Here is a 19786-nt window from a genome sequence, read left to right as displayed (position 1 = left end):
TGTGTGTGTGTGTGTGTGTGTGTGTGTGTGTGTGTGTGTGTGTGTGTTTGGGGGTATGTGGGTGTGGTGGTGGGAATGGGGGGATGTAGTGATGTCGGGAGTTGGGGGTGGGTCTGAGGCTTCTGACTGGCTCTATTGCTTGGAGAGAGAAGAGCTTCCATGCTGTTGTATTTAAGGCAGTTTGCAGAGCTCTGGCATTGCTGTTTGCTCTGTAACGAAGGGTTTTCCGGTTGCCAGGCCCATCAACTTCATCTGCTCACATGTTCCACTTCTTCTTCAGGTGAAGTATCACCACAGGGGTGAGCACCAAAGTGGCCAGAGTGCAAATAACCATAGTGGATGCTTCACCCAAGGGAGAAAGAAGGGAAGGCAGGCCTGGCCTGTTATTGCTCAGAAGCCGCACCGGCATTGCCTTATATGTAACCAAGATGGTTCACAGTGCCTCTCTGAGTGCTCAGATAAGATCTTTCAGGGATTTGAGCTAAATTCAGATGAATTCACTGAACACACAAATGTTTCATGGCTTTAAGACAAAGTCACTGCTAATGCTAGCTAGTAGGAGCTATGTTGACACAGCATTACTGCTCTCATGTATCTACTGCAATACAAAAGTCAGATTAGCAGCTCTTCTCAGGCCACACATCCATGAAAATACATCAATAAGTATGAAACATCGGTCATATCATGGGGCCTGGGAAAAGCCCTCCGAGGGACAAGAAAGTCCATGAAGATGCTTGTAGGTACCATCCTGAAGATCGCCCTGTGCTTTGGGGATTTTATTTTAATTGTTTTATCCTATTCCAGAAGAAGGAACAAAGCATCATCAGGGGGTGACTCTGGGAAGCAGCTCACACATGGAAAACATACCCCACAATCTCACATTGGTCCAGGTAGGGTTATCTTCTCTGAAGGAGATCACGCACATGAAGGTCATTCCACAGTGTTTTAGGAAAGGACTTTTACCACCGAATGTGTACATAATGCTCCTGCCTTGAAGCCTGCCCCTTTCTCTAGCAACTTTCTTTTTTGACTCATAATTTTAAAAATAAACAATAGTGCCCAATGTTTAGAGCATAGATGTGGTGTCCCCAGCACCTGGGCAGTGATTCCCTCCTGATCAGTCTATACTGCAGCAATATGCTCTGGTCCCCACTACCTACTTTTTTCCAGAGAGAGCACCATTGACTTTGACTTACATCATCTATCTAAAGGCCAACCTACTTAGAGCCTGAAAGCTATTGCTCCCTCCCTCCCTCCCACGTTGGATGTAAGCATCACATATGTTCTTTCTACAAATTGGTATACAGGTGCCATTTAATCGGTTCAAATTCAGAAGCTACATCTTCAAGGGTCTGAGAGTTCACTCCTCCATATTCCCCCTTTACAGATTCTCTTATAAGACATACAGCTTAATCAATTAACAAACTAAACAGCTTATATACTGGCAATATATTACAGATGGATTTATGTCAGAGTAATAGATCACATGAAATGGACCATGTGGTACCCTGGTGCATGTCTTGGTGGAGCCTTGAGGACACTGACAGGAGCATCTCTAAGTGCTGTTTGAATACAGACACATGCGGATCTGTAACTACATCCATCTGACTAGGCCGAAAGGAGCAGGTAGACGTGAGATAGAGACACACACATGCTGGGTGGGGCCCGTGCCCACCTCCTCATGCCATTTGAAGGGCAGTTACAGGTGGCTGGCTCTGCAGCCACTTAAGTTACACTTTAGGGAAAGGCTTCTCTAATTGTGTCTGGCTTGTCTTGTGTAGTAAGCACTGCTGGAGGGAGACCAAAGCAAGCGCAGCTAGAAGTTAAGTATACATTTCAGCTCAGCTGTGATACAGAACTTTAGAGAAGCACGCAGAAAGATTTAACTTATTTTTACGTTGGATCTCTCTCTTGCTATTTTATCTTGACATTTCGTGAGTGCATTTGTGCATGTGTGTGTGTATGTGTGTGTGTGTGTGCAAGCTGTATATGTGCATGTGTGCTGTGTTCTATCGCGTCATCTCCTGAAGAACGCTGGATTTCGCAGGCAGGCGGCTAGTCACCTGCAACAACCCAACGGTCCTGCCGAGGCTTCCAGGCTGCTGTCAGTGTCAGATGCAAGGGTCTGATCAGTGGACATGGAGGAGATGTCGTTGACAGACGAGGATGGAGGGAGACTCTCACTGCTGTTCACTGCTGCACCTGTGCTAAGAAAATGAAGAACAACATGACTAAATCTGGAACCAGACCCATGGGCTCAAGATGTTCAGTGTGGGGATGGGTATAACAAGAAGAAATGTCTTCTCTATCTATTCTGCAGACCTTCATAGAACTGATACAGGAAACTGAACTTGATGGTCAAACTCAAGAAGAAATGGTTCAGAAACCCCATCACATGTCATATTTATTCACAGGTTAATGGTTATCAATTTCACCCTGTATCACCACTCATACCATCCCACCTCTAAGTCTCATAGTATTGCAATGTTACTGAGCTTGAGTGAGGCCAAGACATTTGCATCCTTAGGTAGGATCTTAGAGACTGTATAGTTACTCAGGGGACAGAAAACCACTGGCATTATCCTGATGTTTTCAGTGAAAGAAGGAAAACAAGCACACATGCTAGTCTTAGCCCAGAAACAAGCTAAGGCAAAGCCCAGTGATCTGAATTTGTGATGATTACCGCTCTAGGAAAATGGAAATATATAAAACACATAGTATTATATAATCATTAAATGGAATACCAAAATGCAAATTGATGTAGAAAAGCCAAGATTCTAGAGGAATGTTAATGACGAGCAGAAGGAAAAATAGGCCAGAGCATGCCCTCTGAGCTTAGGGTTCCGTCCAGCAGACTCACTTGCTTAGGATCTGTGAATATTGGGTTATTAATTGGAAGCATCTTTCATTCTGCTGCAAGTCTCTGAAACTCTGGCAGGGCACCCTCAGCAAAGACTGGCTGTGAGTCGATAGCTTTGAGAACAATGAGGGGAAGATGGGCCCAAGGCCCAGGGACCAAAACTCAGCAGCCTGGAAACAGTCAGTCTCCTTTATTTTTCATCTATAATTTTTGTGCATAGGTGATAGGTTAACACAACGCATACATATGAAACAAGTATACGCTTTGTAGAAGAGGTTACTACTATTTAAAATACCTATCAATCAACAAGAACAAAGAATTCCTACTAAAATTGTCTCACTTGAGAAACAATCTATTTGGTGAAAGATTATAACTAGAGTAAGGGATTATCCACATCAACACAGAATTAAGTCAGAAAACAAAATAAACCCAAGGAAGCAGAAGCATTCAAACAGCGTCTGCTCCAACAGCAGTTATTTTATGGGGACAAATGGGATAAAAATGTAAACGTAACTAAAGGTAACTAAAGTAAAAAGTAACTAAAGGTTTCAAACACTTACACCAAGACACGTTCGTACATCCTCAGACATTTGCAACGTCATTTGATTATAAAATAGTCTAAACTATTAGAAATACACTTAGCCAGCAGAGAAAGAGAGCCAAGCGTACCCTGATGCCCAAGTTAGCAGCAGGAACAATGACCTTTTCTTGTACTCCTGAGTCCTTTCCTAGCAGCTCTCCCTCTCTGTGACCATCTTCTATGTATTCTTCTATACCCTGATAGTTTCATATACAGAAACTCTGAGGTACTTTTCATTCCTTTGAAACTCTTTTAAAGGTGGGTGAGATGGCTTAGTGGTTAAGAGCACTAACTGCTCTTCCAGAGGTCCTGAGTTCAATTCCCAGCAACCACATGGTGGCTCACAACCATTTATAATGAGATCTGATGCACTCTTCTGGTGTGTCTGAAGACAGCTACAGTGTACTCATATACATAAAATAAATAAATAATTTTTAAAAAAAGAAAGTCTTTTTAAAATGCTAATACCTCCTAATCTTAGATGTTGCAGTTTCCTCTGAATGACAACTATCTTTATCAAAGTAGTGTATAATGTAGATGTACCTGGCTTCAGTATATTCCAACATTCATCAATTACAACCATCACAGAAATTGTGCAGGGGTAGGCCAGCTCTTCATGTTGCTCTAGCAGACACTCCTGGGCCCCACAATGGAGCTGTTTATACCCAGCACTAGAATTCCATTAGACTGGCATCTGTCACGTCCCTTCTGAAGTGCTGATCTCTAATAACCCCGAGTCATTGTGATGCTCTTGTGGAGAGCAGCTTCATGCCAGTGACAACAACACACAACACTCTGATAAATATTAACATCAATTACAGGCCTCACAGACTGAGGCCACTTTTACATTTTGTCTGCCTGTGTTCAGGACTATGGGATGTTATGCCTTTCAAATAAAAGCTCACAGTTTACATTTAGATTGTTATTACTCTAGAGTTGGAAAATGTTTATATCTTCCCACAACAGCTTTTGTTAAGCTCTAATTCATGTGTTAGATAAGTTATGAATTTGACTTGTACAATTCAGTGTTTTTAAGATCATTCTGAGTTGTACAGCATAACCACATTCAATCATTTACAACTCCCCAGTGGGAGTCTTCTCCTCATTTTCTCAACCACCCATTGTGTGTGTGTATGTGTGTGCATGCATGTTGAATGTGTGTATATGTATGTATGTGTGTGTATGTGTGTGTATGTGTGTGTATGTGTGTGTATGTGTGTGTATGTGTGTGTATGTGTGCGTGTGTGTGTGTGTGTGTGTTGTATGTGTGTACATGTATGTGCATGTGTGTGCATGTGAAGGCCACAGACCTTCTTGGAGTGTCATGCCTCAGGCACTGTCCACCTTTTGTTTTCTGAGGCAGGGTCTCTCTCTGGCCTGAGCTCACTCAGTAGGCTTGCCTGGCCGGTAAGCAAGCTCTCAAGAGTCTCCTTTCTCTATCGCTCCAGTGCTGGGTTTACACGCATGTGTCCCAGGGTCCAACTCTCCCCCTAGGGGTTTAGGAGATTGGCCTGAGATCTTCATGCTTACACAGCAAACACTTTAGAGACAGAACTCTCTGCAGCCCCCAACAGCCTTTGCCTCCATGATTCTGTGAATTCATGTCCATAGAAACATGCGATATGAATGTCACTGACTTCTGTCACACATTTCCAAAAGCAAGATAGGCCTTGAGAGAGAAAGCTCGAAGAGCATGTGAACATCCCATCCCCATACAGCTGAGCAACAGCCATCGCACTACATACCACGTCTTCCTTCCTTACTTCCTGGTTGCTGCACATTCACTAAATACTGAGCTATCTTCCTTTTAAGGATATTATGAATAAATGCCACAATCGTGTCATGGTCATTTACACAGAAGCTTTGCATGGATGTTACTTTACATCCCTCGGGGTCTGAGCAGGTCTCTGCTACTTCTATTTAATTGATTCTGTTTGAAGAAGCACCAAACTGTTTCTGAAAGTGAGTATGCCAGTTTACATTCCTACAGGCAGCTTTAAAGAATTAGTTCCCTCACACCTTCCTTAACACTTATCAGCTTTCCTGATTATAGGCACCCAGAATTGAACCATACTGTGGGTAATTCGCATTGCCCAGTGGCCAACTGTCCTATCTTTCCATGTGCTTGGTAGTCATTGCATACCTTCTTTGGAGAAAAAAAATGTTTGTACACTTTGATCAATTAAAAAATTGCCTCGTTCCCTTATTATTATTGAACCACAAAAGTGCATCACCAGTGGGAAACAGATGTGTAATTTGCAAATGGTGTTCTCTTATTATGGATTATCTGTTGTCTTTCAATTTTCTTTATACATACAGATGTCAGATTCGCCCTTTTTGTTCCTGGACTTTTGGTGATAGTCCTAAAAAAACCATTCTATCACTTAAGACCATGAGGATTTACTCCCATAATTCCATTCATTTCTTACATGTGGTTTCTGTGACCCATTTTGATCTCGCTTCTGCACATGTTCTGAGGAAGCAGGCTGTCTTTGTGCTTCCATAGGAGGTACCTGCTTGTTTAAGCACCATTTACAGGAAAAGCCCATTTTATTTCTCTTGTGAAATATTAATTAATCATCTTTTATAGTGGTTATGCTACTGTACTCTCAGCTTTATCCCATTGATATGTAGTTGGGCTGTTATGGAAGTAATACAGCAAGGCCCTAGGAGGTAGGATCTGTTTCCATACATTTCAGCTCCCGACAGGAAATGTGATGGTGGGGAGGTAACCAAGCATAGCATAAGGAGTAGCCTAGGCAGCAGGGACCCCACTGGGCTTGGGCAACATCCACACCCTTCTCTGAACAATATACCCAGCCTGTAGTTTAGTGTAGAGGAGCCCAAAAGTCAGCAGAGTCTTCCCCTCAGCTAATAGACACAAATGTCCCCTGCCTGGGGCCAGAGATGTCAGAAAGGTTTGAAAGAAAATGTCTTCGATTCTGCCCTGGTCAAATGTCAGAGGAAAGGCATGGTTTCTCCTTACTTTTACTCTGAGGGCCTCTTTCGGGGAGTCACAACTGAGATGGAGAGGGTACGTGGACACCTCTGAGTTGGAGCTGCACTGAGAAGTTCATTCTGCCTCCATGTCTCCATTCAGTAAAGCTTTGGATTGAATAATGTATCCTGGCTACTTTGCAAGCAATATGCACTTTTATCCCCATTCTTGAATAAAATGCCAAGAACCTGGAAACACCTGGATCAGATCCCAACCACAGGCCACCTGGCTAGACTCTACCCCATTCGTTTAGGCTGCCTTTAACCGTTTTTTAACAGCAATTGTTTTCAGGGTGCAAAGTTTACACTTCATTTATTGAAGTTATTGCTAGATTTTTTTCCCTTTGTGGTCTTAGTTTATGTTGACTTATTTTCCATTCATGGCTAATGTACAGAAATGCATCTGATTTCTTTGAATGAAATCTCTCGATAGTCTTGAATTGGGAGCTAAGCAAACTGAGTGACGATGATGTAACGATGTGGGATGCTCAGTGGTACCCTGGTGCAGGATCTTCATGGCTCCTAACACCTATGAGCATCCCCTTGTAAATGGCTTTACTTGTATCACTTTGGCTTCTTGAAATCAGTCACAGTGAGACTATGTAGGCTGTACTTATAGATGTTATTAATCAACTTCCTTAGAAGTAAGTGGCAAACTCTAATAACCTTGTTAGATGTATGAGTTTGGTTTTGTGTGCCCTCTTTTATTGAGCTACAATAAATGTCTCCTGATTTGACAGCAGACGCCCTGGCTTTGAGGTAACTCTTTCTACTCTGTATATAAGTAGGCAATAAATGGACTTTGCAAGCATAAAACCAAGCTCAAATAAAAGGAATAAGAGCAAAGACATTGGCTTCAAGATAATTTATTGCCAAGAAGCTTACGAAAGCCTCTTAAACAGAATTGAACTGTATTAAATCTGTTTACAATATCCATCTCTCTGGGACATCCCAGCCCATGATACACATCCTTCCTTCCACATCACACAGCAGGACTCAGGAAAGAGACATCTTTCTTTTAAATTGTCATCAATGAGATGTTATATTTGTTCAATAAAATGATGTTTAAATGGGTTAAAAATGTAAATAGTGTTTAAAATGAGGATTATTATTTCTTGGCTAGAAATAATCTAACCCAAACTACTCATTCATGACTAGTTTTAAAATGGCAATTATTTTCTTGATCACACCTTCCCAATACTAAATGAGAATGTAAATACAGAATTGGGAGAAAAAAAGAAGAAAATAGTTATTGAGGGACAGTTTCTCCAATAGCTTCAAGATCTTGAGCCTCAGGTTATTTCAGCTTTAATTTTTTTTTAATCAATTACTTTTAGAAGTCTGGACCACTGGCTAGCAGGGGGAGGGGGAGGGGTTGCTCCCAGGATTCAGAAGCCAGAACATGCCTGAGAAGCAAGTAGCGCACATCAAGAGCTTCATCCTCAAATGGAGACTGGAAAGCCTCTGCTTGTTCTGACAACGGGTACTTTGCTCTGCTTCACTTCTCAGGAGGAACAGGGGTACTGGCACATACAGACTCCTGCATTTGTTCTATCTCTAACATTCTGTAACATCTGCTTTCGGAGCAAAACTGATGCCTACTCCTGCTTTCCCTTGGCAGACATTACAAATCAATTGAGGAAGCAAGTGGTGCTGCTACTGAAAACAGATAACGTCAGGTAAAATCAGATAGTAGAACAGAGTACAACTATTTAGGGATATACCTGAAGTTTAGATGCATTTTTATTGATATATACTGATTTTGTCAATAAACTTCAGACCTATAAATAATTCCTTGAGAGCACACTTAGCTTCCCGTCTACATTTTTAAATCATCACTATGATAGGTTTTGATATTAGAGCTATTATTTCTTTAACTTATTCCTTATATCAGATATGAGTTTTTTGATATCAGATACCAGTGTTTTGAGATACAAATAGCAATAGAACATATATAACAAAAGTATTTCATCTTGGCTTCTTATAAAACAAAATGGTGTGAAAATGTCAAAGAGCCAACTTTTGCAAGGTATTTCAGTCATTGCTTCTTCTTAAGAATAAACATGTATAAACATGTACAAACATACACATGCAAGTGCGCACATGCACACACATGTGTACACATGCAGTAGAACACTGGTAAAATATTAACTGTTAGCTCTCCGGGGGGGAGTCAATGTGATTTATAGGTTCTGCCAGCTTCCATGTTGTAAATCTTCCCTGGTTAATTTCAGGCTACCAAACCAAGATCAATACATTCTCATTAGGAAAGAGATGTACACAGTTCACATAAGCTACTAACCCAGCTCCAGCAGTACCCCAATCTCTACATGGTACATGTAGACATGTCATACATAATTTGGTACTTTAAGATATAAATACATATAATTTACCAAATGTTTTTACTCTAAAATCATCCGGTAAAATATCTAATTTACTTGTTTTTGAGCTTGCTAGCTATAATTTAGGGAACATGTAAAACCAGGCAACTTTTGATTGCTACAGGTAGTTGGAATGGTTAAGAAGGTCTTACCTTTCTCACCAGGTTAAACTAGTGTTCTTTAAAAATAACTAGTCACACACTAAGGTAATCAAGCCCACAAAAAAAAAAGGTTTATGGGTGTATATATTCCAAAATGAATGAACCAAACTATTCCCTTTAAAAGCAGCAAGCCCTTACCTGAAAAATGAAAAATATACCCTAGCAACAGCATACATTAGTAACCTGGCTCACTTATGTTCATGGAGGTTAACAGGATAGATAAATATTTATAATTGTGGTGTATGACTATACTGAATTGCGTTTGGTATTCACACTACACTCCTGTCTTGAGTTCTGTCTTTGAAATTGCTTCAAAATGTATTTAGAGAGAAAAAAACTAAGTATTAATTTTCCAAGGAATAAATTTTTAATAAGCGAGAGAGCACTTAGGTGCTGTATGGTACACAAAGATGAATGCATACAGTTGTCTCAGTGGGCTTGTAGTAAGTAACAGATAATAAGAAAAGTATAATGTGTTTTCAGCAAAAGAGCTAGTAGCAAATGTAGAGAGAAAGATCTTATTTGAGGGAAATCATGAAAACTCTTTTTGGACAGAGTATGTGGAAAGGACATATACTGAGGTAAAGATTACTAAATTGGGTTCTGCGAACCAGTGTCCATCCAGCCTGAGATGTGAGGAGATTTTCTGGTGCATATTGCTACTGCCTCTCAGTGACTGTGGGCAAGTGTGTTATGGTGATTATGGAAAGTCTCAGTAATTCTTTCTACCTCAACAAGGAATGCCTTAAACCTGAGAGATTCTGTCTGTGAGTGCCTTCCTACACTGCAGACAAACCATGTGTCTAAGCCACACCTTCTGCAGATTTGCATCAATCTGGATCCTAAAATGACCAAGAAGGAAGGGTTGGGTGGATGGGGATACTGATGATGCCCTTTTGCCTCTTCATTTGAACAAATGAAGATGGTTAATCATCTTCACTGCTAACCTAGATGGATTTAGAATAACCTGGATACCAAGATTCTCCTCTTGGTGTGACTGTAACAGTGTTTAGTTAGTTAGTTAGTTAGTTAGTTAGTTAGTTAGTTAGTTAGTTTATTAGGGACTGTGTGCATAAAGAAGATACCCAGAATGTAAATAATTCTGCTGCACAGGATGGGATCTAGAAAAGAATAAAGAGAGGAAGTGGTGAAAGGCAGAGAGCATCAACACCTTTCACACCTTCTGCTGCTCCCCAGCTGCAGACAGGAATCATCCTGCGAGACTGAACACGGAACACTTTATTGACAAGCCCTTAACTTATGCTGGCCATTTCGGTAATTGTGACAGAAAGGAGCTAGTACAGGAAATAAATACTAAACCTGACCAGGTGGGTAGGCTTCTGGAACTGGTCTGCCTGAGGTAGTTGGAAATGTCTGTAGACACAGGTTACAGAGGATGTAGATCATTGACAGAAATGAAGGAAATAAATGTGAGACTTCTGACTAGATCGAGGACCTTGTCAGGATTTTGACTTGAAGCTACATTCTCACAAATAATTCGTGTTTTGTTTTGTTTTGTTTCTGGATTCTGAGACTATGAATAAAGAATGAAAAGTCATTAGCCATCCAAATGCCAAGGTAAGTTAGTCTTCAGGCTGGGTGTGTCTCCTATTGGATGCTTGCAACAAGATGTAACGTGATAATCAAGAGCAAACGACACAGCAGGAGCGTTTTAACTGTGTAGTTGGGGGGGAGAAGAAGAGGGTTGACACTTGTACACAAAAAGTTTACAAAACAAACACTAGTTACATTTAAAGGACACTAACTACTTTAGATTTGCTTGAGAATGACTCGGAACAGCCAGATATCACCTATCCTAGGATCTGGAGTACAGCACTGTAAACTCACTTGAAGGCTTTCCCTGGAGAAAGAGTGTGTCTGTGATACTCTGTTCACAGGGTCAACCGGGAAAATCAGCTTCCCAGGTGCTCAGTGGCTGCTGTAGCTGCAGTTCACAAAGGCCCAGATGTGTTCCGGATGTCACCAAACCATGGCATCATCCCATGCTGCTAACATTTTAGGTATGTACAATGCAGGAATTAAGACATCATGGAAGTTTCTACTAATATTTTTAAAGAAAGCCTTGAGAAGTCAGGTGATTTGTAATGAGGAGTCTCTGAGCACTGAGGTAACATATGAAGTTGTGTAGATGAAGCTTAGGCTGCAGTGAAGACCCTGGGATACTGGAGATGTTTGGAATATAGGACATCTGCAGAGGAAAGAGGGGACAATGAATAGAGCTGCTCTAAGTCAGAGGCCATGTGGGTTGCCTATGCAAGGCTTTATGAGTAGGGAGGAATGCATGCTGGTGCTGCATGTGCTAGATGCTACCCACGGAACCACGGAACTCCATGCCTGCCTTGGTGCATTTCAGGTTTGCTCTGTCACCTTTTTTTCTTTTTTGTGTCTCTAATCTCCCCTCTAGAAATGGTGATAATTCTTTTGTGCCATTCTATACTGAAAGCATGTAGTTTTGCTTTTGCTTTTGCACAGGCTCAAAACTAATAGAGTGCCTTGAATCTGTTGCGATCTGGGCCTACATTTTTAAAAATAATGGAACGTTTAAAATGTGAACATGAAATGGAACGTGCTTTGCATTGTGAAATGGGCATGAGCCTTTTCTGGGTGCAGAATGTTCACATTTACAATGACATACTTGGTTGTCAAGTGAGCAAGGTGTGGACTTGCAATGGTTATCTTCATTGTCAAATTGGGTTTGGAATAAAGTGAGATGTTGAAGGCACACCTCTGGGTATGCATGTGAGGCCATTTTCAGGGGAGGAACTGAGTGGTCCCCAACCATCTGACTGTGGGTGGGATCATCTCATGGGCCAGAATAAGATGGAAAATGAAAAATAGCAAGAGTGATACCAACCCATTTTTCTGTTCCTGACCTTGCATGGTTTGAGCAACTCTACTCTGCCACTGTGATTCTACCTTGATGAACTTCTGTGAAGCCGTGCAGAGAAACAAACCCTTCCTTCACTTGTAAGTTATTTTTGGCCATGATGACAAAGTTTCTAATTCACAGGCAAAGGAGACTTGGGATAAAATTGGATATTGTCTGTAATCTGTAAGTGAGAACAGCAAGCAATGGCTGAACTGTGTCTGTCTGGGTAGCACAGTAGCTAAGGATGTCAACTAGTTACTCAAAAAGGAGTTTTAATATGAAAATGTAGTTAATTAATAAATGCATCCCACATCCTTTCTCCCTAGAACAACATGCCACATGTGGGAAACATGTTTTAAAAGTAAGGCTGTCAATTCAGTTCTCCTCTTAAATCCTCATCTCCAGCCTCTGCTCTTGCCACCACAAGGCAGAATGCAGGTTGCAGCTGAACCTAAGCAATCACATGTTATGAAACTCTTTATGTTTATAACATAGGTGTGAGGAAAAAGAGTGTACAGCATTAACACACACAATGGATAGCTCAGGTGATCCTTGAGTGTGTGATCAGCCAAACCTATACAAGTGCAGAGGTGTGCCAGACTCTGCAAGGGACAAGCTGAAGCTTTTGCACACTGACTTTAATCAGAGTCATGTTAGTACATAATCATACTGTTGTCTAACACTGGAAATGAATGAGAGAAGAGACTCGGCCTTGAGGGATGCATCCCTGTCCTCTACATTAGCCAGAGGACCTGAGTACCAGTTACCCTTGATGGGCTCATGCCATATGATTGGTATCTTACATTCATTTTTGAGAAAACATTTTGCTGTAACAGCTAGGAAATAGAAACAACCTAAATATCCTCCAACAAAAACATGGTACATATATATGACGGGTGTTATTCAACTGTGAAGGGAAACGAAATCATGAACTTTGCAGGTACTGTACCCAACGAGCAAAGATCATATGAGCAAGGTGACTCATGATTGCTCATCAGAGGCTCCTGGCTCCAATTCTTCAGATGAGAGTACAAAGCCCTGAACAACTGCAGGAACATGGGAAGGGAACCATTGAGAGGAGGGGTTGGGGAGCAATAGAGAGGGGAAATGGGAATGGGTCCCTAATTATGGAGAGGAGGAGATAAACGCAGAAGGTAGGAATGGGATGAAATAACAGCAAGGATGTTGGAAAAAGTCATAAAAAATCATACTATTAACTGGCTGCCAAAAAAAACCCCTAATACACACAAGCCTGTCTATAAATATACATATATGATTTAATTGGAATTTTCTCATCTGAGCTAACAATGCTTCTGTCAAAGAGCCTAAGACCACCAGACAAAAACTACAATATCAGGTATGAGAAAATCTTTTTTGATTTTCTGTTCAAGGTTGTCCAAAATAGTTCCAAACCATTCCAAGCTATTGCTTTTGCCCTTGGCTGCTTGTCAGAGATGGATGGTTGGTCCCTATTGCTGAAGACACTGTGCAGTTCAGACATGTCCAGATCCCACTGAGCTAGAACTGACCTGAATGCCCTGTCTGAGGACCACCTTTCATGATAGCAGATGAGCTTTCATTTTTGGAAGACCTACTGAGTATGATGCTAATGAACCACACAATGGTCCTTGTGGCCCAGCAGCACTAAAGATGAAGTAGTAGCGTGTGTACTTTGGTGGTAACTGACAGCTCTTTGATTGGACTTAACACCTACCCAACAAGGAAGACATCATCCCTAGTACTGAATATGTAGCCAACTGCCCAGGGCTAGTGAACTCACGGATCCTAGAGGAAAAGCTACAGTTTCTCCTTTACTAAACCAGCATAATCCCTAACTATGCTCTAAATATTTGTCCTTATGCCCACAGATATGTAGAGTGCTCACCCTCATCAAGGAAACTTCTCTTTGCAACAAATGGAAACCATTAGTGAAAATCACAACCAGTCAAAATGTTGTGGAGCCCAATCCCAACAGATACATCTACAGAACAATGCACACACCCAACGCTCAGGGGTCACTGCAGAAGAGGGGGTGGGGAGGCTGTAAGAGTCAGGGGATCAGGGAGTTTCCTATGAGACTGTCTCCTAGTGACGTCGGAAGCTGCAGCCTTATTGTCTGAGCAACATGACTACTTCCTAAACATGAGCTGAACAAGAACAATAACAATAGATGTGCCAAAGTGGACAAGGGAGATTGCGTGAGGCCTCAACCATTAGGAATGCCGAGCAGGAGAAAGGGGAAGAGCACAATCGGTTATCCAATCCCAAATGCTCGGCCCTTAACATGCACCTAAAAGTAGTATTACATAGATTGAGCTGCTTATATTTGGGGATATATATATATATTCTCCCACATACACACATAAGCATATAATAACAATTAACAAAAAAATAGGCCATGAATTTGAAAAAGAACAGTGAGGGATACATGAAGTGTTTGGTACATGAAAGGAAGGGAGAAATAATGTAATTATATTACAATCTCAAAAATAAAAGTATTTTTAAAAATAAACATCACCACTGTTCTGGCTTATAGAACCAGAATTACCAGTATGAATGCATGGTTTAAAAAAGTAAGACAAAACATTGCAATATAGGGAAATGGTCATGTGATATCTGTTTCCAGACTCTGTGAGAGACATTGTCTATGACCACACCCATCAAGGATAGGGAAGACACGAGCACTGGCTTCTTGGTTATTCACGGAGAGTGAGTACCTGAAGGTGAGGGTTGGCCTTTAACTACACCGTTCTTAGTCTTCTCTTCTGAGCTCATTACTTCCTTGTAGATAAGTTCTGTAAGAAATAACCATCCATGTTATTATAACAGAAAAGCAAAGATTCCCTTAATCTACAAGCCCATGCACTAGCTAATGAGAAATAACATTTTTGTGGCATTGAATAGATTATTAAATCACCGAGGATTTTTAATCTTCCATTTCTATATTTCCTTGGTCTTAACACAAAACTTAGCAAAAGCAGGTCCTCAGGACAGAAATTAAGTAAATGAATATCTAAAAATAAATGAATTACTATTTTCTGAACTGATTGTGATAGACTCCTACTTACACTCCCAGGCTGTCAATTATGGATTTAAACAACTTTGATTGCTTGTTCCTCTGTTTGTTGCTTGTGTTTTGCAGTATTGGGGTTCATACCCAAGCCTCATGTGTGCTAGGATATGACCCTCCTTCTAGGATGTGTTCCCAGCCAATGGCTTTGCTGTTGGATGCTCTCAGCTTTTTTTATATTCACTTCCTAGAGACAAGTTCTCTGAACTTTAGATTAGCCTCCAGATCTTTCATGCTGCAGAATTTAGCTAAACATCATTAGTTCCCACTCTTAGCTAAACACCATTCATTCATTCCTACTCTCAGTTAAATATCATTCATTCCCACTCTTAGCTAAACATCATTGATTCATCCCACACTTACCTAAACATGATTCACTCATTCCCTCTTATCTCTTATGCAGCACCATCCTTCCCAGTCACCCCCTCCTCCAGCTCTGTGCAAGTCCTGCTCTCAGTGTCTACATCTTTCCACGTGCTACCTCACAAGCCTGAGGAATGTCTTTGTGCTTTCCCTTTGACAAAGTAGCCCTGTGAGCCCACCATCTGCTGTCAGTCTCTCCCTGATACCACGTTCATGGGCTTTGCCTTTCCATGCTCACCAACATGGTCCGTTGACCAGTGGAATGTCTTTATAACTTGGCTTATTTCTAACGTTTGATTTCTCCTTGTAGCCTCCATCTGGTATTTTCCTTTTCCCAACTTGCAGGATGCTTTCTTTAAAAGTCACTCAGAATCTCCTTACTTTTATGTTTCTGCCCATTTCAATTTGATCATGTGACACCATCTGTATTTGGATTCCCTAAATTTGTTCTTCAAGGTAGTTAATTGTGTTAGTCTAACAATTCTTCATAGGTTTAACTTGTTTTTCTATTTTGTTTGAGCGTAGGTATAATTTTGAAGCTGTAATATGAGTTTGGATAAATTTTACTGAAAAAAAAAACAACTTGATTTATTTACTGTTTTATTTTTATTGAGAGGAAGAATGAGCCTCTTTGGGTCACATTTATTCTGCCTAAACTCTCAAATTTTGTAAGTTTTGTAAATTTACATGTTAACTATATTTAATTTAAAAATTTAAAGTACATTTCAAGCTTAATTTTAAGTTTCATTTGTTTATTTAGGAGAGGAAGGAATAGTCAGGGAACAATTTCGAGAAGTTGGTTCTCTCCCTCCACATGTGGGTTCAGGGTTAAATGGGGGTTTGGAGGAATAGCATTCTCCCTGAAGATCCATCAATCTAGCCTTCAAACTTAATTTTAATTTTATATAGCAACATAGAACTTTAATTTGTAAGTATTCAAATGGAGTTTGACATCATGACAAACACTTTGGCTATCAATATTATTTTACAAAGATCTCCATAATTAATTCATTTTATTTTTAAGCAAATATAGCATTTCTATTAACATAAATGCAGATAAGGTTTGAGAAATTTTAAAATAGCTAGTTCCCATTTGTATTTCATTTGTTTATTACAGCACTAGAGACTGAAGTCAGACCTTATAGATACCCGGCAAAAACACCAGCCCCATACCAAGCCACTAGAAAATCACTTTTAATAGGGTGCTGTACAAGAGGAAGCTGCACGGAGTTTCTTTGTTTCAAATACATGGTATAAATGGCAGGACTGTTTCTATATTCTGAGCTCCAGTAAAGCAAGTGTATATATTAGCATAGCACAGTAGAAAGTTTTCTATATTCTGAGTTCTAGTAAAGCAAGTGTACATATTAGCATAGCACAGTAGGACGTTTTCTGTATTCTAACCTCTAGTCAAGCAAGTGTATATATTACCATAGCACAGTAGGATCATTTCTATATTCTGTGTTCCAGTCAAGCAAGTGTACATATTAGCATAGCACAGTCACCTTTCCATTCTTCAATGGTATGCTCCCTTTCATCCAGCTGCTTATCATATATCTGAGGCGGAGGCTGCAGAACAAAGACAAACATTGCTTTATGACAATCAATCTAAACACAGCTGCACTCTGATAACTTGTGGACATTCCTCACCACTCATTGGTCCTGGTGGTGAATACAGCCATAAGTTTTGGGGATTATAGGAGCTCAACAGTTAAATTCCCCACCCCTAGTGCCATGGAAGGATTTACTCATATCTTGCCCTCAAAAAAGACAGCAGAACTCATACCCTGAACTCTCATTTGCCAGCGTCATCATTGACAGAATCCCCACAGAGAGACAAGCAGCTAGACTACACATTTTGCTTCAAAGAACCAGAATCATGTTCTCTGGTCACATAGCCTGTACCCAAACTCTCCTACATCCATAGACCTGGTTTCATTTGCATCCTATTCTAAAGACTCTGTTGCTCAGTAAAATATAGCATGAGTCTTCACTGCAAAAAGCAGATTTAGAGTAAATTAACCTTTCACTTTGTTGAAATATGCTTTAGACATAGCTTGACACCCAGTATTGAAATGGTTTTGGTCTATCCCCTCCAAGCGGAAGCAACTTCTAGTTTTCTTAGAAGGTGGACACCATGATCCCCTGAATGACCCTGGGTTGCATTCTCTGAGGAGGAGACTTAATTTAAATCTGATTTAATACAGTCACTATCCTTCTATATGAAGATCACACATGACAGGCAGGTTTCCACAAAGCCACACGCCTCCTAGGATGGAAGTTCTCATCCCAACGGTCTGAGCTTTTGTTCCTAATACAAAGACTTGGGAAAGTCCGTTGTATTAGCTACATAGCTCCAACTTAAGCCACACGACCCAGAAAGGCAAGCAAATCTTGGAAGAGCACATCAGCAGAAGGTGGAGGACTTTGAGCAGAAGGTGGAGGATGGTGAGCAAGAGGAACTGACCTGTACCGGAATTATAGTGTTTCCGTTAGCATGAGAAGAGGAAGTCTACAGCCCTTCCTTGCCCAGTACTCTAAAAGCAATAGTTTTGGGGGTGAGTTGTTGGTTTGTTTTTGTTGTTGTTTTGTTTCTTGAGAAACTAGTAGGGTTACAGAATCAGAGGAACTCACACCTATTAGAATGTGAATTTAAAAGGAGGGGAGGGTGATCTGATAAGGAAGGCTTTTATGAAGACTCCCGCACACACATGCTTCTGTGCAAGGTTTATTGGCCCAGGAGCCACAACCAGAGCCATGGAGCCTTTGTTGTTGTTTCATTCAGAGTCTCTGATAGCCAGATGAGAAAAGGCTGCCTGAAGAGAGAAACAAATATTCACGCTAGCCCTGGAATTGTAGGGAAGCTACCATTCCACAAAAGTAGCCTGCTAAGAAAACTGAAGACTTTGTGTGTGATAATAAGGCAAGTTTGTACTAAGAAATCAATTCTGTCTGATATGTCATTCATCTAGAACCTGAAATTGCTACCAGGGCAAGTAGATTTATCAACTTCTGCTATCCCGTTATTCAGATTAAGCCAGGAGCATGGAGCTGCTCAGTGGTCAGAACACTGACAACAAAGCAACAGGCAGCCTGGGTTCCATCCCCGATCCCTAGGGAGAAGCCCTAGATGCTGACTATGCAAAGTCGAGGGACTAGAGAATCAAGTCCTGCAGTGAGACCTGACTGAGGAAAGGACTTCTCCCTCAAACTATAAAGGACTTCAAAGTAATCAGAATGCATTCCTTGATTGAGAAAATGGGTAAAATCGGGCTATTTTTGAACATGGATGAGACTATTCTTAAAGTAAGCTACTCAAAGCAAAGTCTGGATTTGAAGAGATATTTTGCCATGTGGCAGACTGTTTGCTGCTGTGCCTCGCCCCTGGATCATCTGAAGCTGTATTAGGTCCCTGTTCAAGCCACTGTGTTCAGGAAGCTGGCAAGAGCATGTGCAAACATTTGGATCCCCCAGAATTCTGTGCTTACCTGGCAGCATTAGCCCTTTAACAAAAGACTGAGCTTAGAATTCTGTGTGACTGGCTCCCCCACAGATGAGCGTTTTTTCCATTCAAGTTTCAAAATTGAACATGACGTAAAAGAATAGTTCCTACCAAAGTTCATTAACGCCATTGTCCGAAACAAAGCTATTTTGAGGAGGCTTTTCTTGGAGCTTCAGCACGCAGATGTTGCTGGTGTCTAGGGCATTAAGCACAGAGCCTAACCACATAGTACAAAGAATAACAGAATGCTATGTCAGGGATTTTTGCTTTCAATAAACCAAGAGGAGTGTTTTAAGCATTTTTGTGTTTATAGTTACCATTCTAACATATGAGTTCTCTGTCTTAACAAACAAGGCTTTGATTTTTGTTTTGATTTGGGTTTTCCTGAAGATAGGAAGCTAATGTCACCTACAGTGGAAGGGTGCATTCACATAAACACATCACTTAAATGTCAGTGTAAAAGCGTCCTTGGCCTATAACTGAAAGACACTCCTATACCAGTCCTGAGAAAGTAGTCATAGGCATGCAATGCGCCACAGTAGCCCTGCCTTCACTTGTGAAGGAAATGTTTGGAGTTTGGTTGGTGAGTTATTCTCTTTCCCCTCCTTAATAAGTGGGAAGAATTTTACTTTGATGGGTAAACTCCTAAAATGTAAAGAAATTAGGAACAAGAGTAAAGAAACATGGGTGTGTTGGAGAAGAATTACAGCTTCACTGTAAAACTTTTCACTCATTTATTAATCTATTAAATTCATTTATTCAATAAAAACTTAAGCTATGTGATGGTTGGTGCTAACTGTCAATTTGGCAGGGTATAGAATCACCTAGGGTGATGGGCATCTTTGCACGCCTATCCATAGGGACCCATCTTAGTTGTAGGTAGGACTACCCCCTGGGAGGGGATTCTGGCCTGCATCAAATGAAGAAAGAAATCTGAATGTTAGCATGCATCCATTGATCCTGTTCTTGAGGATGCTAAAAA

At 40.8% G+C, this 19786-nt stretch overlaps 1 protein-coding gene across 7 annotated transcripts in view; it reads right to left on the bottom strand.

Annotated features, from left to right (window-relative positions):
* Nucleotides 1-1296: 1296 nt before the first annotated feature.
* Nucleotides 1297-19786, bottom strand: part of Mapk10 (mitogen-activated protein kinase 10) — a 285181-nt gene continuing 266691 nt past the window's right edge. For 6 of the 7 annotated variants that reach the window (XM_028773649.1, XM_028773650.1, XM_028773646.1 and 3 more), the window contains 3 exons: nucleotides 16808-16871; nucleotides 14587-14664; nucleotides 1297-2202 (listed from right to left, as the gene is read on the bottom strand). In XM_028773649.1, coding sequence (XP_028629482.1) covers nucleotides 2060-2202; nucleotides 14587-14664; nucleotides 16808-16871 — 285 coding nt within the window. In that variant the 3' untranslated portion in view covers nucleotides 1297-2059. Of the gene's footprint in view, nucleotides 2208-14586; nucleotides 14665-16807; nucleotides 16872-19786 lie in introns of all 7 variants that reach the window. The other variant, XM_028773651.1, reaches the window with a different exon arrangement.

The sequence above is a fragment of the Grammomys surdaster genome, unplaced genomic scaffold (genome assembly GCF_004785775.1).
Source record: "Grammomys surdaster isolate TR1022 unplaced genomic scaffold, NIH_TR_1.0 233, whole genome shotgun sequence".
Taxonomy (NCBI): domain Eukaryota; kingdom Metazoa; phylum Chordata; class Mammalia; order Rodentia; family Muridae; genus Grammomys; species Grammomys surdaster.
The sequence above is the reverse complement of the archived record's forward strand: the minus strand, read 5'-3'. Positions and strand labels throughout refer to the sequence as shown.